General features: G+C 45.1%; 1 protein-coding gene across 5 annotated transcripts in view; it reads right to left on the minus strand.

Annotated features, from left to right (window-relative positions):
- Positions 1 to 24553, minus strand: part of NFATC2 (nuclear factor of activated T cells 2) — a 187350-nt gene that overhangs the window by 90714 nt on the left and 72083 nt on the right. For all 5 annotated transcript variants that reach the window (XM_064276220.1, XM_010599436.3, XM_010599437.3 and 2 more), the window contains exons 4-6: positions 20847 to 21049; positions 19342 to 19514; positions 5792 to 5932 (exon numbers count right to left, since the gene is read on the minus strand). In XM_064276220.1, coding sequence (XP_064132290.1) covers positions 5792 to 5932; positions 19342 to 19514; positions 20847 to 21049 — 517 coding nt within the window. The remainder of the gene's footprint in view (positions 1 to 5791; positions 5933 to 19341; positions 19515 to 20846; positions 21050 to 24553) is intronic.

Here is a 24553-nt window from a genome sequence, read left to right on the forward strand (position 1 = left end):
AAAGTGCAATAAAAAAAATTTTTTTAAATAATATAAAAAAATACATATCTGAGTTTTTTTTTTTTTTAAAGGAAATGATGGAGGAACATTCTAAGAGGCAGCAGCAAAAGCGAAGGTCCTGAGACAGAAGTGAGCTTGGGGTGTTTGAGGACAGAACGGAGACACGCGTAGCTACAGCCAAGTGAGCAAGACAGAGAGTTGAAAAAGCTGAGATCGGAGAGGTGGGCAAGGGCCAGATCATACACGGCTCTTGTAAGCCATGAAAATAATTAAAAATAGTAATAAAAATAATATTAGAATCATTATTATTACTGCTGCTATAAATAAGATGCCATTTTCCAAAACACCAGGCTTTTTTAACTTCAGAAACACCACATTGCCCTCTCCTACTGTTTTTCCACCGTTCTCCAATTTGTCATCTTGCTGGAGTGGAAACTGCCAATTCCATTTTAGTCCGCAGCTATAAAAAGAATATTGGAGCCGGTAGTGCCGATGACCAAACGCGGGGGCTAAGATTAGCCTGGGAGGCTGTCACCTTTCCTTAATGTGAGAACCAGCTGGGATTCCCCTTCCTTGGAAAACTTCAGCTGTTCCACTCCACCCCGCCCCCGGCAGCCCAAATGTCCATGGAGATGGCAACGGGGATGCGTTTTGGAAAAAAGAAGTTGAGCAACAGGGATTCCCTCTGCAGAAGGCAGCCCCAGGCTGGGTGGTGAGTCCTTGGGGTCAAAAGAGCAGGACCAGCTCCTGGCAAACCCCACGCAAGCCCCCTTCTGTCAGAGCTCCTGGGAGCCAGACATTCACCCAGGGAAGCCCACCTCTTCTTGGGGACTCAGGGGCATCTCTCGTCCCACTGCTTGTCTGTTGTCATGCACCCAGCAACTGCATTTGCTCAGTATTCTTTAGCTGGGCATGAAAGGGTTGAAATGGATCCTCTTGACCCCAGTAGTCCACTGGGAATTCAAGTGTCATGGGTTCCAGTCAGTAGCTCGGAGCAGCTGAAGGGTCTTCAGGCAAAATAACCTGGTTCTAAGCTTTTTCACAGTAAGGCAGCTAAGGGTGGAAGGTGCAGACTCTGGAGTCAGGCTGCCTGGGGTCCAATCCCAGCACTGCCATTTACCAGCTGTGTGATCTTCACTAAGTCACTTAACCCCTCTGTGCTGTTTCTCATCAGTAAAACCACGAGAACAGTAACCCACCTTATAGGGCTATCATGAGGAATCAAATTAGTTAATACATACAAAGTGCTTCTAACAAGGCCTGGCACAGGTTGTATTGTTATTAATTGTTTTTAATGTCTCCTGGTTGCATGAGATACAATCTTACTCATCTCTCTCCTTCCACAGCTACAAGGAATGGTACTGATAATAGATGCTAACTAAATGAGCATTTACCATGTGCCAAGCCCTAAGCTAAGAGCCTAACCCATATGATGATCTCATTTAATCTGCCCACTTTCCCCAGAGGAGCTATTGTTGTTAAGTGTATCAAGTCAATTCTCGACTCACAGCAACTCCATCTGACAGAGCAGAACTGCCCCACAGGATTATCTAGGCTGTAGTCTTTACGGGAGCAGATCACCAGAGGTCTTTCTCCTGAGCTGCTGTTGGGTGGGTTCCAACTGCCAACCTTTCTGTTAGCAGCTGAGGACCTAACCACTGCACTACCAGAGCTCCTTCTCCAAGAGAAGTAGATACTACCATAATCTGTATCTTATAAAAGAAGAAATGCTGTCTCAGAGAGGTGAGGCGACTTGCCCAGTGTGACACAGCTCCTAACTGGCAGGCCAGGGATTCAAACCCAGGCGACTCGACCTCAGAGGCTGTGCTTGTAGCCACCACTGTGGACGGCCTCCCAATGCCTGCCCAGCACAGCACCTGGGGCAGCATGTGCCAGATAAATACTGACTATGCTAAGAACCCAAGAATTGAAAATGTTGGAGAGAACGTAACAATAACTAACATTCAATGAGCACCTACTACACGCTAAGCACACACTTCTCATGTCTACATTTAACTGTAGGAGGAAAGGACTGTTATCTCCATTTTACAGAGGGGAAAACTGAGGCCTGCGGACAATGGGACAATGCTGGACATGATCTGCCTGCCTCCCACAGATGCCAGGAGGGTTTGATAAGACTCTGTGTGCACAGGGGCTGGCAGAGGGCCCTCCAGAGATGGTATTCAGTAACAGGGAGGTCTTATTATTACTCTTTGTTTAACACTCAACTTTTCAAAGATGAAACAGGCTCTGCTTTCCTCTCTTCAGGAGGTGAGCATGTGAAATCCCTTCTGAGATCAAGAGGAGAAGCTAAAGAAAAAATGCTGCTCATTGGTTCATTTGTTCATTCAGTGTCCATGCATTTACTCAAAAACACTTCACTGACACCCTTGGGTAGCTTCAAAAGTGAGTGCACTCCCAAGTGGGTTGAGGGCCGACTGGCTCCTAACTCCACAAAGAACTCGGTAGGACTCGACCTCTGAACCTTTCCCTTCTCGTTCCACCAGCCTGCTATGGAAACACTGCCGCTCTGGACGTGAGAGACAAGATATTTAGACCCGGGCCCTGTGGTCTGAGCGCTCCATCACTATCGGCCTTTCGAACCCATGAGACACTTGGCCATCTTCCTTATCTGCTTAATGACTTTAGGGTCAGATTAATCTGGGCAGTCACACTGTGGGCCCAGCTCTCTCTTTCAAGTGTCATTTCCCAACCCGAGAGGCGGGGCGGGAGGGGCGGTGCGGCGCGGTGAGGCTGGCCACTGAAGCCAAATCTCTTCCACCAGAGGACAAAAACGTCTTTAATCCAGAGCGGCCTGGAGATGCTGAGAGGGCGATTCACATGCATATGGAATTATTCATAGGAAATTCATATGAAAAAGTCTTCAAAGCAGCACTGTGAAGATAAGTTATAATGGCAAGTGTATCTTATTAGCATTTTCCCCTCTGCCAATAAGGCACTTTGAAGCCATATGCTTCTTCAGACAGCCAGCAGGCTCGTTTCCTGGTACTGGAGATGCATCAAAGCAAGAGAGGCTATGCTTAGTTGGTCACTGACATTTTGTGCCACTCCCTTACTCAAGAACCCACGATGACTCCCTATTACCTTTCCCATGTACAGACCAAACACAGCCCATGTCTCTATGTGGCACTGGGAGACCACTCTATTCTGGACCCTGGCTGCTCATCCAAATATACCTCCCAGGGTTCACCGGCCTCTACTCCAGCCACATCGGTTTGCTCTCTGCCTTTCGTGAAAGCACACCAAATTCTTGCCGTAGAGAGTATTTTTTTAATGTTTCCCCAGCTGAAAAAGAAGCCTCCCCCCAAATGCATCAAGACCCTTAAAAAGGGGCACGGCCTTTGGATCCATTACACCACACTTAGGCCTTAACCCTAACCCAACTCCATTGCTATCGATTAGATTCCAACTCATAATGACCCTATAGAACAGAGCAGAACTGCCCCACAGGGTTTCCAAGGAGCGCCTGGTGGATTTGAACTGCCAACCTTTTGGTTAGCAGCCAAACTCTTAATCACTATGCCACCGGGGTTTCCACCTTAACCCTAAGAAGTAACAACTACAAACAGTGCACTAAAACCTCTGAGAGCTGGAACTCAACGGGACTGCCTTGTTTTTCCAGATCTCACAAGTTTTCTGCCTTTGACAGGGTACAGTCTTACCACTCTTCTATCACTTGCTTCAGTGGAAAATACCTCAGTTTTCCTTTTCTGACAGGTTTCTACCTCACACAGGTTTCGTTTTTCACAGGTGTTACTGTATTCGCTACAGAGCACAGTTCTACTTGCCTCAACACATTCAAACCTCTCCTGGAAGGGTAAAAAAAAAAAACATGATCATCAAGTCGATTCTGACTCATAGCAACCCTATGGGGAGAGCAGAACTGCCCCATAAGGTTTCCAAGGAACAGATGGTGGATTTGAACTGCTGACCTTTTGGTTAGGAGCCGAGCTTTAAACCACTGTGCCATCAGGGCTCCCCTGGTGGGGTAGGTGCTACCATTGTTCCTGTTTTTCAGATGGGGACAGGGGAAGACGACCTTCCGCAGGTGACGCCACAGGTGAGCTGCAGAGCTGAGTTGGGAAGCCGGGCTGGCCCCCCCGCTCTGTACTCCTAGTCCCTCACAGCAGCACCCCAGCCATCAAACACTCAATGACAGGCCCTTCCGCCTTCTAAGCCGCTCCCAAACCCAGCCATTTTCTCCATTCCCCACCGCCTTGGTCTCAGTTAATGCCTTTTTGCTGCCAACGGCTTCATCGAACCTTTTCAAAATAAATTCTGCCTCCCAGCAAGCTTTCGAAGTGTGAGAAAGCAGTTCCCAAAGCCTGGTCACACGGCCAGGCCAACCCTGGAGAAGCCTTTGTGTGAACTGGGATGAAGCGTCCCCTCCCCAAGACACTCTGCTTCCACCTGTCAGAAACCATCTTAGTACACCTGCAAATCGATGATGTATCCAATCTGAATGGCATCCTTCAGAGGAAGTGCCCTTGTGCCGTGCACGAACCTTACAACCGGACAGCCTGCCTGTTAGTAACTGAACCAGCCTCAGGACAGTAAGCAAACAGGCAAATATCACCACTCCCTCTGAATCAACCTACTGATCACATCTGCTAGGAAAAAAATGGAAAGAGAGAAAAAAAAAACCTAGGCCTAGCAGCCATCTATCAAATAATTGCATAACTTCGTTGTTTTTCCTACTTCAGGTAATTATCTTTTCACCATGTCCCCACTGGCAAAGGACATTAACAGGCAGCGCATGGAAGAAAGAAGACAAACGGCTAACAAAAACCATTAAACCTCTTGCAGCAAAGAAATGCAAAGTGAAAAAGTATCAATTCAGCAAAGACTGTTTTTTAAATGGTGCTTCTGGGAGTAGAGTGATTAATGACGTGGTATTGAGGCAACAGTCAATTTACAGATTCCTAGAAGATAATTTTGGAGCCCTGGTGGCTCTGTGGTTAAGGGCTTGGCTGCTAACCAAAAGGCTGGCAGTTCGAATCCACCAGCCACTTTAGTGATATATATTTAAAACCTTAAAAATGACTATCAAAAATTTCAGTTAGGAATCAACCCTAAATAAAAAAGATACACATAGAGATTCACGTATGATAAGATTAATTAATTAACCCTAAAAGTTAATTGTAGGGTTTTAAAAAAAGTGATTAATAAGAAGGGTAATTACAGCACTATTTATCATAAAAAAAATATGTAAGTAGCCAATGGTTACTGAATGCTTATGATGTATCCGGTGCTGTAATAATTACTTAACATTATTAACTCATTAAACCTTGGTGATCACACTATGAGCTAAGAATTTTTGTTATCTTCATGCCATACATGAGGAAACAGAGGTGCAGAGAGGTTAGGTGACTGGTGTTTAAGACCACAGAGCAAGCAAGTAGCAGAGCCAGAATATCTACACTTAATCACTGTGCTGTTCAGTCTCCCTTCTTGATAATAGCAAAAAGATAGCTTCTCTACATGAAAAAATAATTTAAGAAAAAAGAGTGGGGAGGGGGAACAACCTTAACATCCCACAAAACAACGTAGGATCAGTAAAGATACATTCTGGATCATTCTTACCAGGGTGGACTAGTCACCATCATAATCACCAAAGGCTCAGAAAGTGTCTCACAGTGAGTAAAAAGAGCAGGGTATAAAACTCCATGCAATGGGATCTATCGCCCAAGTCAATGTTGTTTAGGAGAAAAATATGCTTACTTTTGTATAGCCTCAGAGTACAAGAATGAGAGCCTGAAGGCTGCCTGACCTGTGGTCTTCTCAGTAAACACGACTTTGGACTCGGCCGTGAAGTTCTGTCCCGTGAGGATCATCTGCTGGCCCCCGTAGACCAGGCAGCTGTCAATGTCTTGTCTTTCAACCATGGGCAGCTCGTGGGCAGAACGCTGGGCTGAGGGGGAGAAAAAGAGAAGTCCTGTGAAAAAAGGAGACCTCTGGCCTTCTTGGAAAGAAACAGTTTGTTTCATGGTGATGTGATATTCCAACCCAGCTCACAATATGCTCTGCCCACCTTTATCACTCTGTTGTCATTGCCAGTATAGACCCAGCACCCCCTGATGACCTGTGACTCTACAAATGTGCATTCTTGAGAAAGCATCCTCCATCACTGGGGTGAATTCTCCTTGAACAGCATGCTTCATTTTCATGAATCAAGGCACAGATCCTCTCCTTATAGGGAGGAATAGTGGTAACCAGCATTTGATGCTTGCTCTATTTTTTTTAATAAAGGGAATGGGAAAACCAGTTTTTTCATGTTTTCCTTGTCAGGGCATACTCTCTCTTCCTAAGTTAGATGTCAAAAAACTTAAACGAATTGAGCACTAAAACTTTAAGACCTGTTCCTGAAAGCTTCAGACACATTTATCTGCAATTCATTCACGATCCTTAACATGGTCTTCAAGACACCCATGACCTGTTCCATCACCTCTCTGACCTGACCCCTGGAACTGCTTTCGATTCTTCTGGCCTCCTCATTGCCTCTCAAACACACCCAACACACTCTTACCTTCAAGAATTTGCACTTGCTGCTCACTCAGCTTGGAAAGTTCTACCTCTATTACATCCCTGACTCTCTCCCTCACTTCTAGCCAGTTTCTATGCAAACATCGCCTCCTCAGACAGACTTCCCAGAACCACCTCAGCCCCCAGTTAAAACAGCATTACCTACCCCCCATCTCTTCTCTCTCCTTTATCCTACTTTACCTTGCCTCACTGTTCTTATAGAGCTTCTCACTTTGGGATACATTATGTAGGGCTTTTATTGGTTTGTGTGTCTTCCCTCTCTCCCCTCATAAGGTAAGCCCCAGGAGGGAGGGGCTTGGCTTTGTCTGCTGGTGAGAGTCCAGGGCTGGGCACAGTGCATAGGACTTAGCAGAAGGTGCCTGAGATAGGTAGGTAGGTAGATGATAGATAGATAAATAATTCAGTACATAAATACGTCTCAATATAATTGTATATCTTGATAGACATACCTATATAGTTATATATCTCTAAACACCAATAATCTCGATACAGCTATATCTCTCTATACACAGACACATCTTTATATAGCTATATATCTTGATACATGTCTATTTTTTGATATATATCTTGACGTATTTATACATCCCGATATAACCTGCTGCCACTGAATCGATTTTGACTCATAAAGACCCTACAGGACAGAGTAGAACTGCCTCATAGTTTTTCCAAGGAGCGTGGCTGGTGGATTTGAACTGCCAACCTTGTGGCTAGCAGCTGAACACCTGACCGCTGTGCCACCAGGGCTCCATGTATCTCCATATATATCTCTATCTACATTTATAGATACAATGAGTGAATGAGGGAGGGATGGCTCAGGCCTATATTGAGTGCCATGTTGAGACGTGAATGCTAACAGCAACCCTCCAAGAAAGGAAGTATTAAAATTATTGGCATTTGGGGAAAAAACAGAGGCTAAGAGAAGTCGGGTCACTGACTGGTGCAGGTCATGACCTCCTTGTGAAGGTCATGTACCAAGGCCGGTGAGGCTTAGCTATGAATCCTTAAAAGCAGGGTTGTCCAACTTCACAGCCCAATCTCTTAGCCACTCCAGCCAGCCACCAATTCTTCCAGAAGGCAGGCTGTAGGAAAGAATGAAGACCCTCTCCCAGCTGCCTTCTCTGGGCAGGGTGGGAAGCAGGGCCCAGCCACCATGTGAGACCTTGGTGATCTACATGCAGGCCCCACCTTCGAAGCGTGGGCTAAAGAGGCTGGGTGTCCCCCGGGTGAGTCATCTGGGGTTCCTGGGGTTCCTCCCAAAGCCTGGGGAGCTGGGCCAAGGGCCAGGCCTTCTCATGAACCTCCCCATCCGGAAGCCGAGCTGCAGCCACATGAAGCCAAGGTCCAAACCTAACCCTTCCCTCCAGGCCTGCCTGTGCCTCCAGGCAGCCGAGCATCTTCCTCCATCACCCCAGAGCTGCTGGGGCCACATCCAAACAGCTCCTTCTGTGAACACTGCACTTGGCAACACTTAAGGAGTCTGTTGTGGGCTGGCCAGATGCTTCCAGATACTTCTTCACTTTGAAAGTACCACCTGAAGACTCATGACAACCCCACTGACAATTTCCCTGTCCTGGCTCGGCCTAAGCTCTCTCTGCCCCAGAGACCAGCCTGCCAACCGCTGGTCCAAGGGGCTGCTGGCTAAGAGTATGCATTAAAACGGCCACTACACAGAAGCTGCTAATGTCTCCCACATGGCCTGTGGTATTAATCCCTTCTTTCAATACTGGAGTTTTGTGATGACTTACTAATTGAGCTGCCACAAATGGAGATTTATAAGTAGTGAAAAAACAACAGCCACGTCACCTGGAAAGGGAGGTCCCTGGCTTTTAAGATGTGCCTTTGATGAAGCTGAGGGGCAGCTGAGCAGTTGGGAGCTTTTGGCAAGAGCCATCCCCTCCCATTTTACAGGTGGGAAGCCTGAGTCATCACCACAGGGGGAGCCGGCCAGGGACTGGCAGCAAGCCAAGCCGGGGACTGGACATGGCCAGCGGAGCCTTTGGCTGGGTGGGAGCTGCCCTGGTGGCTGCTCTATGAACCACTGTGCATTGCTGTGAACACAACTCCTCTGTTTCCTGAGGCAACTTCACTGGTCCCCCTTCAAAGCCTCCCAGTTTTAGCTATCAGCCCTTTGCCGAGTTTGTATGGCCCACTAAGCAAAAACTAGGAAAACTATTCCTTTTTCATGAAAATTTAAAGATAGAAAGGAGAGAGCATCAGAGTCCAGCCCGGCCTTCTGTACGCTTTCGTCCAGACTTCAGTCTTGCTACTCAAAGGGCGGTCTGTGGACCAGAAGCATCAGCACCTAACAGAGCGGTTAGAAATGCAGACTGTCAGGCCCCACCCTGCCCTACTGAACCTGAATCTGCATTTCTACAAGATCCCCGGTAATTCTCAGGCACTATCCAGTTTGAGGAAACCCTGGTGGCATAGTGGCTAAGTGCTACGGCTGCTAACCAAAGGGTCGGCAGTTGAAATCTGCCAGGCACTCCCTGGAAACTCTATGGGGCAGTTCTACTCTGCCCTATAGGGTCGCTATGAGTCGGAATCGACTTGACGGCACCGGGCACTGGGTTTATCCAGTTTGAGAAGGAGCCCTGGTAGTGCAGTAATTAAGCACTCGGCTGCAAACCAACAGGTAGGCAGTTCAAACCCATCAGCTACTCCATGGGAGAAAGATGTGGCTTTTTGCTCCCCTAAAGCTTGCAGCCTTGGAAACCCTATGGGGCAGTTCTGCTCTGCCCTGCAGAGTCACGGTAATGCGAACTGACTTGATGGCAACAGGTTTTGGTGTGGATTTTGAGAGGCACTGCTTTCCCATCACAGCTCAGTCCTAGCACATTAGCATCCCTTGGGGAGTTTAAAAAACACCAGCACCCAGGTCCTAATTCTCAACCTCGGAACATTTGGGGCCGGGTCATCCTTTGTTACGAGTCCCTGAGTGGCACAAATGGTTACTGTGCTTGGCTGCTAACTGAAAGGTTGGCAGTTTGAGTCTCCTCAGAGGTGCCTCGGAAGAAAGGCCTGGTGATCTTCTGAAAAACCAGCCACCGGAAACCCTATGGAGCACAATTCTACTCTGACACACACGGGGTTGCCATGGGTTGGATTCAAGTTTACAGGAACTAGCTTTGAACTCTTTGTTGTGGGGTCACATCTGTGTAGTGTAGGATGTTTAACTTCATCCCTGGCCTCTATACACTATATGCTAATTGCACACCCCTCCCCAATTGTGACAACCAAAAATGTGTCTAGATATTGTCTAATGTCCCCAGGGGACAGTTGGGCGGGGGGCGGGCGCCCAGACCTGTTGAGAACCTCTGTCCTAGAGATTCTGACTTAACTGGTTGAGGGTAGGACTCTAGCACGTATTTTGTTTTTCAACAATCCTCAGATGATCCCAACAGGTGACAGCCAGGTGTGACAGCCAGGTGTAACGGCATGGGCACCTACTGCTTGGGTGCTGGAGTGGGAAAGCTGTGGTTGGAGTCCCATCTCTGCCACCTCGCTGCTGTATGACATTGCTCCAGTCACTTCACCTCCGAGGCACAGACGCCTCGTCTACACAATCATAACAACACTGGTCCTTGTGGCCCTGCTGCACGCAGTACAGGAGGTCCTGTGTGTAACCACGTGGACTGGTCGATACACAGTTGGTGAAATGTCTGCCGTGAGACACAACTCTTAGCCTGGGCCCAGCAACAGTAACAGCTCAAGAAACTGCCACCTTTACCGTCGTTAACCTTCAAAATGCCACCTTTTCTTTCTTGCTCAGTTATTTTCTAAACATGTTCTCATTTTTTTATCTTATTAAACCTTTAAATTACAACAGTGGAGCAGCAAGGAAAGGGGCCCTGGTGGCGCAGTGGTTAAGTGACTAGCTGCTAACTAAAAGGTTGGCCGTTCTAGCCCACCCAGCTGCTCCGTGGGAGAATGACCTGACCATCTGCTCCCTTAAAGATTACGGCTAAGAAACCCCGATGGGGCAGTTCTCTGTCCTACAGGTTGGCTATGAGTTGGAACTGACTCCAATGTACCGACAACAACAGCAACAAGGAAGACAGCGTTAGTGCTGTTTTACAAAGGAGGAGACAGAAGCTCAGAACTCAGCTTAGGTGAGGGCAGCACCTGACCGCGTTAAGGCTCCAGCTATCATATTAGACAGACCTGGGTTCCAGCTCAAGTTCCCCAGAGGGTGATCCTTGTGAAGGGCTTTGCAGCTCTAAACCTCAGCTTCCTCATCTGTAAAATGGGGCTGTTAACAGTCCCACCTCTCAGGCTGCTGTGAGGATTAAATGGGTGAGTTCATAAATACTGGCCAGCAAGGTGAGTGATGTAAAGGCTGTGGTTTCTAGAGCATGCACTAAGCAGGGGCTAGGTGTTTTTGTCTTACGGTAATGCTATGCTATGTAGTCTATCTACTGACATTGGCCACGTGGCTACACATATCACCTCTTCTTGTCACTACTCTTCTTGGTGGATCCTGAACCATAACGCAGGTGCGTGGGTTATGCCGGTGGGTGTGGGGGGAGTGGAAGGGGCACTTAATAAAAATGCAGAAGCCCAGCTCAGGCCCACAGGCCTCCTGCCCCCAAATCTCTTACGGGAAGCCCAACATTTGCATTTTAACAATCTTTCCAGGTGACCTGTTACACACCTTGGCTTGAGGGCCAGGTCCTACACTAAGAAGGCCACCTGAGGGTGGCGGAGCTGCTCCAAGGGAGGCCCAGGCACCCTCAGAGGGCCCAGTGGCAAAGCAAACAAATCCAATTAGCCTTTGAAAGAGGAAGCAAACAGCAACCAAAAGTAGCCTCCTGGGGGCCTACTTCTCCACCCTCTCTGATGCAACCTCCATCACCTATGGCTGCTAATTGGGGTGACACCGCCAGGACCCAAGGAAGGCTCTCAGGAAGCCCAGTGGGCCCCTAGCCCTGTGCTTACCCACCCCCGTGTGCCTTCCAATCATTTGGAGAATCCAAACCATCCAAACCACAGACCCTGTTGTGTTCGAACCAAGCCAGGGGCCGCCATTTTAAAGCCGCCCTGAGGGCCCAGTCTCACTGGTAGGTGACGCCTTGACCCTCGGCTCCAGCTCACATGAGGTGGCCCCTGCGAAATGGTTTCCCCACTGCTTCCCTCCTGCCCCAATTCTGGCACATCATAAAGTGGCTTTGAGCTCCTGGGTTTTACGAGCTCTGAATAACAGGACGCTGTTGGTTTAACCAGATGGGTGTTTGCTTTCACTAAGAACAGTGGCTGGTGTGCTGCACAGTGGCCGAGGCAAAGGCTCAACGAGGGAAGCTGACACCAGTGCGGGGTCCTGGTCATGGGAAATTACTGCCCGACTGTCTGCAATGTGCCCTGGCGTAAGGCTGGGTGGCCAAGAATTATCATCTCCCCAGGAAGCTCAGGACAGAAGTAGGAGAGGCTTAGCCACACAGTCACCTCTGTAGAGCCCACCTGGGTGGGTTCTGTTAATAACCCAACAATCAGGAGCACTTGCATGTGAAGTAGCTGGGATACAAGGCACTATCAACCTCACATATAAATGCTCGTTTATATTACAGTTTTCTGCCTTTGACAGGGTGCAGTCTTACCACTTCTCTATCACTCCCTATTATGTATTTGCGTTTGCCTTCTCTGACAGGTTTCTGCTTTACACAGGTTCTGGATTTTGCAGGTTTTACTGTACTGAACACACACACACAATGAGGCAGTTTAGAGTTATGGGTACAAGTAAGAACTGTGCAGTGTGACTGCCCAAGTTCAAAGCCCAGCTCAGTGACATCCTAGCTTTGGGACCTTGGGCAAGTCACTTAACCTCTCCATGCCTCTGTTTTCTCATCTGTAAAATGGAATGCTAATAGTACACATACCTCATAGAGAACTCTGAAGATTCAATGGGTCAATGCATGGGAAGTACTTGGTCTCTGGCCAGGGCTCAATGACTATCCTTTTTTTCCCCCAGAAAATGATATTTACTGGAGTGATTTACCCAAAATAGGAAATCTTAGGACCTCTTGATTATTTGGCCCATAATCCAGTATTCACTGAATATGGAGTTACTTTTTTTTTTTTTTTGGGTGAAAGTATACACAACCAAAGTAATAACCACTCCAACAATTTCTACATGTACAATGCAGTGACATTGGTTATATTCTTCACGTTGTGCTACCATTCTCGCTACCCTTTTCCGAATTATTTCACCACAACTATCATAAACCTACTGCGTCCTAAGGTTCCCATCCAACCTTCTGAGTTGCCATTGTCTATTCATCTCTCATAGATAATTCTTTAAAAGAGCATAATGCTCAAAGCAGATATACTTCACTAACAAGGTAAGCTATTTTTTGGTTCAAAGGCTTCAGGGGATAGTTTTGGTTTAAGGCTTAAAGACTCTCTCGGGGCAATAGTTTTGGGGGTTCATCTAGCCTCAATGCTTATTTTTGTTGCTAAACTTCCAACAAGACCACAAAGCAGGAATTATGCCCATTTTGGAGCTGAGGAAACTGAGTCTCCAAAAGAGGACATGCCTGAATGCTCACAGCTAAGGAAGCTGGACAGGAAGAATGTGGATTCAGGACTGTGGGGTCCACCAACCCATGAGGCCCCTTTTAAGCAAAACAGGGAAGAACCCAGTGGTAAAGCTGCCAACCAGGCCCTGCCAGGAGGGTGCTCTTTCCCCTCTTTGGTCACCTGTCAGGCTCCAGTACTGGCCACCCTCACCGAGCACTCCAGCTGTTGTAGGCCCTTCTTGTTAACGTGAGATTGGTCATATCCCTAAACATAAAAACCAGAAGCAAAATGCTTCCAGGAGAAAATATAGTACAATATTTTTGCCACCTCAAAATAGGCAAAAATTTCTTGGGGAACACAAAAAGCACAAACCCCAAAAGGAAAAAAAAGACAAGACTTCATCAAAATAAAAAACAGATGCTCATAAAATGACATTATTAACAATATAAACAGGCAAGCCACAGACTGGGAAAAAATATTCACAAAATATTCAGGATACCTGATCAAGGGCTAGAATACATTCAGAATATAGAAAGAACTACTACATATCAACAGTAAAGATATGTGTAACCCAATAAAACTCAATAAAAAGTGGGAAAAAGATTTGAACATAAAACCCTGGTGGCGTAGTGGCTAAGAGCTACAGCTGCTAACCAAAAGGTCAGCAGCTTCTCTGACAGGGATCACAATAGAGGGTTCCGGACAGAGCTGGAGAAAAATGTAGAACAAAATTCTAACTCAAAAAGAAAGACCAGATTTGCTGGCTTGACAGAGACTGGAGAAACCCTGAGAGTATGGCCTCTAGACACCCTTTTAGCTCAGTAATGAGGCCACTCGTGAGGTTCACTCTTCAGCCAAAAATTGAATAGGCCCATGGAACAAAACAAGACTAAAGGGGTGCATCAGCCCTGGGGCAGGGACTGGACGGCAGGAGGGAACAGGAAAGCTGGTAATAAGGAATCCAGGGTTGAAAAGGGAGAGTGTTGACACGTCGGGGGGCTGTTAACCAATGTCATAGAACAATGTATGTACTAATTGCTTGATGAGAAACTAGTTTGTTCTGTAAACCTTCAGCTAAAGTTCAGTTAAAAAAAAAAAAGACAAAAGGTTGGCAGTTTGACTCCACCAGGTGCTCTTTGGCAACTCTACGTGGCAGTTCTGCTCTGTCCTACAGGGTCACTATGAGTCAGGATCGACTCACTGGCAGTGGGTTTAATGATGACGCTGAATACCTATTTGTGTGCTTGTTGGCTATCTATATATCTTCTTTGGTGACCAAAAAACCCCAAACCGTCTGCGTCGAGTCGATTCCAACTCATAGTGACCCTATAGGACATAGTAGAACTGCCCCATAGGGTTTCCAAGGCTGTAAATCTTTATGGAAGCAGACTGCCACATCTTTCTACCAACAGAGCTGCTGGTGGTTTCAAACCACCCACCTTTCGGTTAGGAGCCAAGCACTGTCATTAGGAAAATGCAAATTAAAACTACACAAGATACCATGTTACACTCACTAGAATGGTTAAAATGAAAAGAATGACTACGGCAAACATTGGTGAGCCTCTGGATCAACCAAAACTCTCAAAAACTCTTGTAGGGCATATGAAATGACACAGCCACTTTGGAGAACTGTTTGGAAGTTTCTCATCAACTGAAAAGGACCCTTGCCCTATGGCCCAGCAATTCCACTCCTAGTATTTACCCAAGAGAAATGAAAGTGTTTGTCCACAGAAGGCTGGAACAACGATGTTCGTAGCATCCTTACCCATAACATCCCAAAACTGGAAACAACGACAATGTCTGTCAATGGTATATAACCAAATTGTGGCATGTTCATACCACTGACTCGTTCTTCAACAAAAAGGAATGAACCATCAACTCACACAGCGACAGGGATGGGTCTCAAAACCATGATGCTGAGCAAAGACCGCCAAACACAAAAGTATGCATTCTGTGTAATTCCATTATATGACATTCTAGAACAGGGAAAACCAATCCACGGTGAGAGGAATCAGAACAGTGGTGCCTCTGTGTGGGCTGGGGGGACGGTATTGATTGGCGGAGGCATGAGGGAACTTTAGGGGTGAAGGAAAAGCTGTACGTCTTGTTCTGAGTGGTGGTTACATGAATGCGACAATTGTCAAAAATCACTGAACTGAACACTTATGACCTGTGAGATCAATTTAATGTATCTTAATTATAGCTCCCTAAGTGTGCGTGTGTGTGTGTGTGTGTGTGTGTGTGTGTGTGTGGACAGACACACGTTACAAAAGAGAGAGAGAAATTTTACACACCAAGGCCCCCCCCCGCCCCTCGGCAAAATGAGCTAAGGGGATTGACATTCTGTTCTCTGCAGGCAGGGCTTGGTGTAAAATTGCTTTAGGTGGCTTTAGAATATCATGCATGAGAGGCCCTTTGCAGGGCAAAGAGGAAGCCCATGGCCCAAGGTAGGGCTGCAGGAGTCACAGCTGGAGAGGTTCTAGAAGGTTCTCACTGGACGAGGTCAGTCCCTGCGGACATCTTTCTGTGTCGCTGCTGCGTCTGTCCCTGGCTAGGTGGTGTGCAGATGTTTGCTTTCACACTTTCATTTTTTCAACAAACATTCTAGAGACTCCTGCTACAGGCCAGGCCCTAGTCTCTGCCCTTATGGAGGGAGATGAGCAAGTGAACTCGATGGCTGGAGCACGGAGGGCACCCTGTATCCTTTGGGGCCAGGGAAGACTTCCTCCAGGAGGGGCCATTTAAATAGGGACCGTGGATAAGGAGGAGTTTACTAAGTGCCTGGAGGATGGACCTCGAGGTGGGTGGTTCCTAAACTTTGCTGGGCGTCAGAGTCATGAGGTACCTTTGAAGAGTTCCCATGCCGGCCGGTGCTGCACCTGAACCAAGCAAATCAGAGTCTCTGGATCTGGGGCCGGGGGGAACCTTGGCATCAGTATTTTTTAAAAAAACTCCCCAGGTGGCTGGAAGCGAGAACCAGTGTTAGAGAAAAATCCCAATGCACTGGGGAACTAAGGAGCCTAGGGAAGAGGGAAGTCAAGAAATACAGTTTAAGAAGTGTAGTGAGTTCAAGTGCAGGTTTGTTGCTGGGGCAGAGAAGGGTGTTCCCTTTTGACTTCTTTCATGTTCTCAGGGAAGTGGGAAGCAAGATTATCTGTCTGAAGTTGGAAGGGGTTGGGTACATCAACCAGAGGTTGGAAGACTGGAGAAGATTCAAATAGTGATTGCTGAGAACAAGGGAAGGAGCAGTGGGGGAAGCACAAAAGTATCCCCTTGGCAACACTGGAGACCAAGTGGGGTTCAAAGCTAGGAACGTGAGCCACCAGTCTGTGCAATGGTGAGATTTGACCTCTGGCAAGCTGGTACATAATCGTTATAAGGATCTGCACTTCTATCAAACCAGTCTACTTTCCAGAGGGTGGCCTCTGGTAGTTTGTTCAGGGTTTTTCTACCAGAAACTGTGAAATTTTCCTTGATTCCTAAGACAGCACATAAAAGACACCTCTGAGGTAAATAAATTAGCCTTACAAATAACTACCAGCCTACCAAGAGTTTTTCTTACCAACTCACCTTCTCTAGAGGCGTACAGGAAGTCATTAGCCAATACCTATTTATTGTATACATACTGTATCAATAAATTTTTGTTGATAATTACTCAATAAATATTTATTGAATATCTCTGCAGGGTTAGGCAATCGGTCAATAAATATTTACTGTACATGTGCTACATCAATAAATATTTGTTGACAATTAGTCAGTAAGTATTTATTGAATATCTCCCCAGGGTTATACAGTAAGTCAGCTAGTCAATAAATATTGATTGAACAACCAGGCTTTGGTCTAGGAAAAAAGAACAAAGAAAAAAAAATAAAATGACAGAAGATTCTGGGTGAGAGAGAAAGTGGCCAATTGGTGGCCCAACATGGTACTGTAAGAAACCAAAAGAAGAAGGTATTTCCCAGAACTAGAAAGTTGGAGACTCTGGGTCAGCTACCTACTGAAAAAAAATGGGTGAATCATCGTACGAGAAAAAGTCTCAGTTTCCTTATCTGTCAAAACAAGGTAGTTGAATCAAATGCTTTTTAAAAAGAAAAGGAAAGATAAAAATTATTTTTAAGGTTCAAACAACTTTAAAACACCCTGAAGATCTTGCTGGATGGAGCTACACGTGGTTCAGTGATGATCCTCAAAGTTTCAGACTGACGTAAGATGATTTGAGGAACCGAAAGTGGAGAGAAACATGGGCTACTATTGGTCCCCCCTTAAGCCCCCTGTTCCCCACCTTGCTACAAACCATAGCCCCATCCTAAAAAGTGAATAATTTGCCAGAAAGGGGTAACCTTATCTGCTCAAAATCCTCCAAAGCACTGAGGAAGGGCCTGAGTTTCCCGCCAAAAGCATCTTGAGATGTTCAAAGCCAAGACAGGTGGGATGGCCCTCAGGACCAGCATTTGGGGTCAGGGGTGGCGTCTGCTGGGTAGATAAAAAAAATAGAGCAGGGAAATTACAACGTTTCGGCAATGATGTTTTTCAACACATGTTTTCCCTTGTTATCTGCAGTTGGACCTCTCTTTCTGTCTCCTAAGAGCAGACAGTACAAACTGGCCATCACATTCAGCTGGATGAGCATCTTGACTTGCAAGGTTATAAGAAGCCAGAGTGCTCCTTCTCCATTTCCAGTGACCAGCCAAGACCAATACCAAAGGAGGGTTCATCCTCTCTCCTTGCTGGCTTCTAATCCTGAGGGCCAGGATTCCTCAACTCTTCCCACATAAAATATATTTATGCCCTCCCTCTGAGCATTAATGTCTCATAAAGACTACTGTGGATTAACTGAAGTCATTAGCAGATTTTGTCTGACCCACAAAATATTTTTTAAAATTTGAATTTGTTGCCATTTTTTATAAATCAGGAGATTTTTTTTTTTTTTTGGTTATCTATGTGCCTATGTTCCCACATGGAAATCAGGAATGGGCCATCCTGGTCCCAGTCTCCACTACTCTCTATTGTCTACCACCTAACCCACAGCACTCATTTCCACAATCAACCTGGCCTCTGAAGGCAACTGAGTTTGTGATCCTAATTTACAATGTCCAGTAAAAAGAGAAAAAACATCCTGTAATGCCATTTAATATAGAACATGATTGCTACAACGAAAAACAAAATATTCTTAGAAAAAGTGACTTAAAAATTATAGTTTCTGTTTCTGGAATCCTATTATTACTTCTTTATGCTTTCTTTTTGTAAAAAATAATTTCTAAACGTTCAAAAACTGAGCACATAATAAGGCTTTGTCATGCTTAATTGCAAAAACCAACAGCAAAACTGTTCTGAAAAGTACCTAAGACTGAGCTCGAAACGACTCCTTTTGAAACCTAGTAGAAGAACTGAGCCAGGCTTCTGCTCAGAGCCTTTCCACACAGCAGATCAGTGGTAAAACCTGGCAACTTCACTCTGGATTCCGAAAAACTTCTGCTTCTTTACAACCATTTGTTTGGGCGTCTTTATCCCCACCAGACTGTAAGCTCCTTGGGGACAGGAAAATGTCTGGCTCATATGCAGGTCCCCGCTCCTACACAGCGCTGGACCCCAAGCTGACTCTCAGTAAACATGCCAGGATTGACTGAGGATAGCAATGAAGCAAGTCTCAAGGGTGAGAAAGCTCAGGTTCAAATCCCAGCCCTGCCACTTTTTCTGCGTGTAGACAGGTTACTCAACCCTCACCTCTCTCCCTTCTCTTCTGCAAAGTGGAAGGAATGACACCAGCTTCTGCCAAGGATTCTCACAAGGACTCAGTGAAATGTTGCATGTTGGGTGCCTGGCACAGTAACCAGCAGAGTCAACGCTAAATAAATGAGCGCCATGATATTAATGCTATTATCTTGAAGGAAGAAAGGGCGGAAAAGAAAAAAAGATGATTCACCATGACTTCACTCCAACTGCCATCTCCCCTTTGTAATAGCAGAAAATCATTTATACATTTTGAATCTTCTAAACAAAGCCTTGGGCTCCTCATTAGCCATGTTATTTTTTAATTTCCTGTGAGGCCACAAAACTCTCCAGAAGTAAATAGAAACAGAGAGAAAACTCTTAAGTATGCGTCATCGCTTCAGTCCCTTTGGTCAATGTGGGCCAACTATTTATCCTGTGGATCCTCCGTATTCTTGATGGCCACCCTAGGGACTCCAGCCCAACATTACCCAGGGTGGCAGGTCACATACAATACACTTTCCAAGAGATGCCCTCCCCTGGAATCCAACTTACAGCATTCGATGGGGTTTGATGCAGTTTGCAAGGAGACGATCCTCCCACTGGACTCTGGGATGTGCACCCGGAAAACAAGCCGCACCCGTGTGTTCTTTCTCCCAATGTCAGTCTCGCCTTTCCGCAGCTCGATGTCAGCGTTCCTAAGCTTCAGGATTCCCGCACAGTCGATGCTGCCGGGGGTAATGAACTCTGTTTATAATTGGCCATCATACCAGAAAAACCAAACTCTTTGTCATCCAGTCGATTCTAACTCACAGCGACCCTATAGGACAGAGTAGAACTTCCCCATAGGGTTTCCAAGGAGTGGCTGGTAGATTCCAACTGCTGACCTTTTGGTTAGCAGCCGAGCTCTTAACCACTGCGCCACCAGGGCTATCTTAGTGAGCAGGAAAAATCATCCCACAAAACCACCTTCGTTATTTAGCCAAAATAATTCTACAGCTACCCTCAGGGGCAAATTCCAAAATACTGATAAACATTTCAGCTAGAAATTTACTCCAGGGTGGGGGTAAAGAAAAAAAAAAAACACCAAGTTATTAGTGAAAGTCCCTAATTTCGTCTCTAGGGAGATTTTTCATGCCAACTTTTCTACCCTGAAAAGTATCTCAGAAACTCAAAAAGGCAAACTGGCAAAAATTGAATATGGACTATTCACTAGGTAAGAGTAATGTATCAACATTAAATATCATGAATTGGACAACTGTACCGCGGTTTTATGAGAGCTTCTTTCTTCTTAAGAAATGCAAACTAAAGTTTTTAAAAATAAAAGAACAGGATGTCTGCAAGTAATTCTCTAAAAGTCAGGAAAAAATGGTGAGAAAGGGAGTGACAAAGCAAAGCAAAAATGCTAACAATCGGTAAGCCTGAATGAAGAGCATACTGGAGATCTTTGTATGATTCTGGAAGTTTTTCTCTGTGTTTGAAACTGTTTTCTAATAAAAAGTTTTCTTAAACCCTAAAACATTTGTACAAAATTTTAGCCATATGCATATTAGCTTTGTGAGTTTTGACCTATCTGTCTTTGCTATTTAATAATTTTAAGTCAAAATGATTTTTAAAATTCCAACAAATTTAGCCTCACCCAAGTAATATGAGTAGTCTTCCTCCTAAAACACATGAAATATATTTATATATGTTGTTGTTATTGTTAGCTGCCCTTGAGTTGATTTCGACTCACAATGACCCCGTGTGACAGAGCTGACTGCTCCATACGGTTTGCCAGGCTGTAATCTTTACAGGAGCGGATCTCCAGGTCTTTCTCCTGTGGAGCCACTGGGCGTGTTTGAACTGCCCACCTTTCCCCTTAGCAGCCGAGTGCTTGACCACTGTGCCATCAGGACTCTTCTATTTACATACAGTACTTTTTAAACAGAAATCACTGTGGGTTAATCACAGACCGAGAACCACCATCCATGGTTCTTCCTTCAGCTCCCTGGAGTCCCCTTTCCCAGCCCTCACTCACTTTCCCCAAAAGACCCACCGCCCTCACCACCAGCCCTTACGTCGCCCTCATGTTGTTTTTTGGCTCCAGAGGGATCTCCAGGACTTTGGTGTTGCCCACGATCTTCTCGTAGCTGGTGGTGGTGACAGTCTTCCCTGTGATACGGTGCACCTGGTAGAAGGCATGGGGCTTGAGGATCCGCTCATCGGCAGTCCCAATGAAGATCTGAAGCCCCAGAGGCTTGTTTTCCATGTAGCCATGGAGCTAAGGGAGAAAATAAAATTATTACAGCATGTAACGTGGTGGTGGCTCAAATCCAGCAAACAAAAAGATCAGAGAAGCTCATGGACATCGGAAACAACATGGGATTACTGCACCGTCTAGAAGAGCATAAACCTAGAAGCAACCCTGATGTCCATCCATAGTGGACTGTTTGGATAAACAACAGCATCCCCTCTTAAATGAAATATTAAGCAGCCATGAGAAAGCACGTGGTAGAACAGAAATGTGTTTATGGAAAAACAGCCAGAAACTATATTTAATTGGTGGTGGGGGGTAGTAGAGTGTTGCACAGTAGTGAGGACAGAATATAATCTGAAAAAATAAACACCAAGTTCTTGACAATGGTTGTCTCCAAAGGTGAAAGAACTTTCACTTTTTACATGACAATATTCCAACTAACACGGTTCGACTTGGTAATTCAAAAAGAGAAAAGAGCATAACAAAAGCACCATAACCTAAGTCAAAAGAAAATTAAAGACTGAAAGATAATATGTGCAGCATGTAACAAAGGATTAGTACATAGTATATATAAAGAATGGCTACAAATGAATGGGTAAAAGACCAGATTCTCTGACTATTCTATTTAAAATTGAGTCCCACTCTCAATTGACATTCCCTATATCCTTTTTTTTTATCACCATCAAACATACTATATATTTTCTTGATTGCTTTTGTCTAGGCCTTTCTTCCACAACTAGAATGTCACCTCCTTCAGTGCAAGGATCTACTTAATTTAACACAAAATCCCTAGCATGCAAAATAGTGCTTAGCCTGTAGTAGGTATTCTAGCACATATTTATTAAATGAATTATTGAAACCAGTCAACAAAAAAATGAAAGAGATTTAAATGGGCAATTCAGAGAAAAACAAATGGTCACTAGAATAGAAAAGATTTTAAATTTGACTTGTAATCAGGAAAATGCAAATTAAACAACTATGAGACATCATTTTTCACCCACTAAACTAGTACACATGTAGTTATTTGATAATATCAAGCATTTTGGAGGCTGTGGAAAAACAGACACTCTCATATAGCTGATAGGAATATAAACTGGTATAACAATTTTAAAGCATATTTGAGCAGTAGTTACTAAAACTAAAAATGCATGTACTCTAAAAACCACAACAAACCCCGTCGATTCCGACTCAAAGCAATACTATAGGACAGGGTAGAACTGCCCCATAGAGTTTCCAAGGAGCAGCAGATGGATTTGAACTGCTGACCTTTTGGTTAGCAGCCAAGTTCTTAACTACTGTGCCACCAGGGCTCTGCCTCTACTGTATGACCTAGTAATTCCATTTCTCAGTGTGGGCCCTAGAAAAACACTGGGCATACAGGAGACGTGTACAAAAAATGTTTACTGAAACAAACATAATAATGAACAATTAGTTACATTAATAGGCCTATGACTAATAATGACAAGTCTAGGCTATAAAACACTATGAAGCATTTTTTAAAAGTATGGTAGAGGTCTGTGAACTGACCCAGAAAAATCTAGGCTGTGTAGTTTAAAGAGAAAAGCAATTCTTAGAAAAAGTATGATATAACTTAGAAAAACGCTTAATATTTCCTATCTATCCATTTGTACATATGTCACTGCAATAGAAAAAGGTGTGAAAGGATGCACTTCAAATAGACCACACCATAATCACCTCTGGGGATGAAGAAGGAGATCAAGATTGAAAAGGTTGTCAAAGGGGACTTCGACTTTATTTTCAATGTCATAATATTTCATAGAAGGAATGAATTTCTAGAAAACTTGTGAAATTTAACCTTGGTTTAGAAAATAATAAAAGAAAAAAGTACACTGAGCCTGAGAGTTTGGAGATGGGTTTCCGTCTTGCCACCACCCAGCTGAGAACTGCCAGACAAATCATTTAATTCTTCTGTGAACTTAGTTCCTTTCTCTGTAATTTGAGGGGGGCAGACTGTTACAAGTGACAACTTAGTAAAATTCTGCCCTTCCTCTGGAGTTCTACAAAACTTCAACAGAATCTTCAGTCAATTGCCAAAATAAAGGGGGGGGGGGGCAAAGAAAGGCTCTAAGACAATGGATTTACACATGGGGTCTACAATCGTGCTGTCTAATATGGTAGCCACACATGACTATTGCAGTTTAAATTGATTTAAATTAAAAAAAAAAAAAGTTCAGTTCTTCAGTTGCACTAGGCACATTTCAAGTGCTCCACAGCCACCTGTGGCTAGTGGTCACCGTAACGGACAGCACAGATATAGAAGATTTCCATCAGTGCAGAGAGTTTCACTGGACAACACCAAACTAAAAAGATGGCGTTCTTGTGTCCTGTTCTAAAAACTATTCAAAGAGACAGACTGGGAGTGGGGCAGAGCCAGGTCACAGCCTTTTTCATAATCTGCCACCCTGACACCCACAATATTTGCATAAGTGTCTGATATACACCTCAAGAGGCAGCCTAGGGCAAAGACGGAAATCTAAGTCAGAAGCCGATCTTTCTATCCCATGCAACCTGAAGAACAGGACATGTCAAAAGGGAGAAGGGCAGTGTGGAGAGAGATTTTGTTTTCATTTTGCACTAGGACCCAAGATCAACATATTTCCTCACCTCCTCTCCTGGATTTATCAGGAGATGGTCAACACCATAGTGAGAAGCAAAGCAGATAGGACAAACAGCAAGTCCAGATGGTGGAGGCTACTTCCTCCTTCCCAGGATAGAAAAGCAGAAATCACATCCTGGGTGTACTCATGATAAAAACTAGGGAACATCTGGAGATAAAATAACTTGTCATGTCCTGAAAGTTCTACCTGAGTCCAGCTACTTCTCACCCTTCCTTTGCTGGCTCCCTGCCCCAAGCCAGCATCCCCTCTCACTGGGGAGCCACTTCTGCTCTTGCTGGTCTTTCACAAAGCAGCCCAAGGATCTTTCAAAAAGGCAAATCAGACCCAGACACTCCCCGCTTAAAATCTTCTGATGGTTTCCTGTGGCCTCAGAATAAAATCCAAACTTGGTGCCATGTTCTACAAAGCTTTCCACCCCGATAGGCTCTTGCCAACATCAGCCACCCCAGTCTGTCTCCTGAATACACCAAGCTCTTACCGACCTCAGGGCCCTTGTACAAGCTGGTTTCTCTGCCTGAAACACCCTTCTACTGAACCTTTGCACTTAGGACTCAGCTCTTTTAGGTCTTTCCTGAATCGCATTGTCTACACACACCCAGTGGTATACTTGAGCTAGCTCTTATGGACTCCTGAGAACCAGGTGTAAAATTTTGGGGTATTTTAAGAGTCAGCTACAACCACGTTGGTCACTTGGGTAGCTTGAAATTGGCCACGTGGGAGTATTTACACCACAAAAATCAACAGATGCTACAAATCATGGCTTCTACTCCTGGAGAGTCAGTCGTTAAACAATCTACTAGAACAGCACTGGAATTATTTACCTTGTTACCACCTGAAATTTTCTTTTTTTCTTAGATACATTATTTACTCTGTATCTCTCTCTCTCCCA

Source organism: Loxodonta africana, chromosome 24 (genome assembly GCF_030014295.1).
Source record: "Loxodonta africana isolate mLoxAfr1 chromosome 24, mLoxAfr1.hap2, whole genome shotgun sequence".
Lineage (NCBI taxonomy): Eukaryota > Metazoa > Chordata > Mammalia > Proboscidea > Elephantidae > Loxodonta > Loxodonta africana.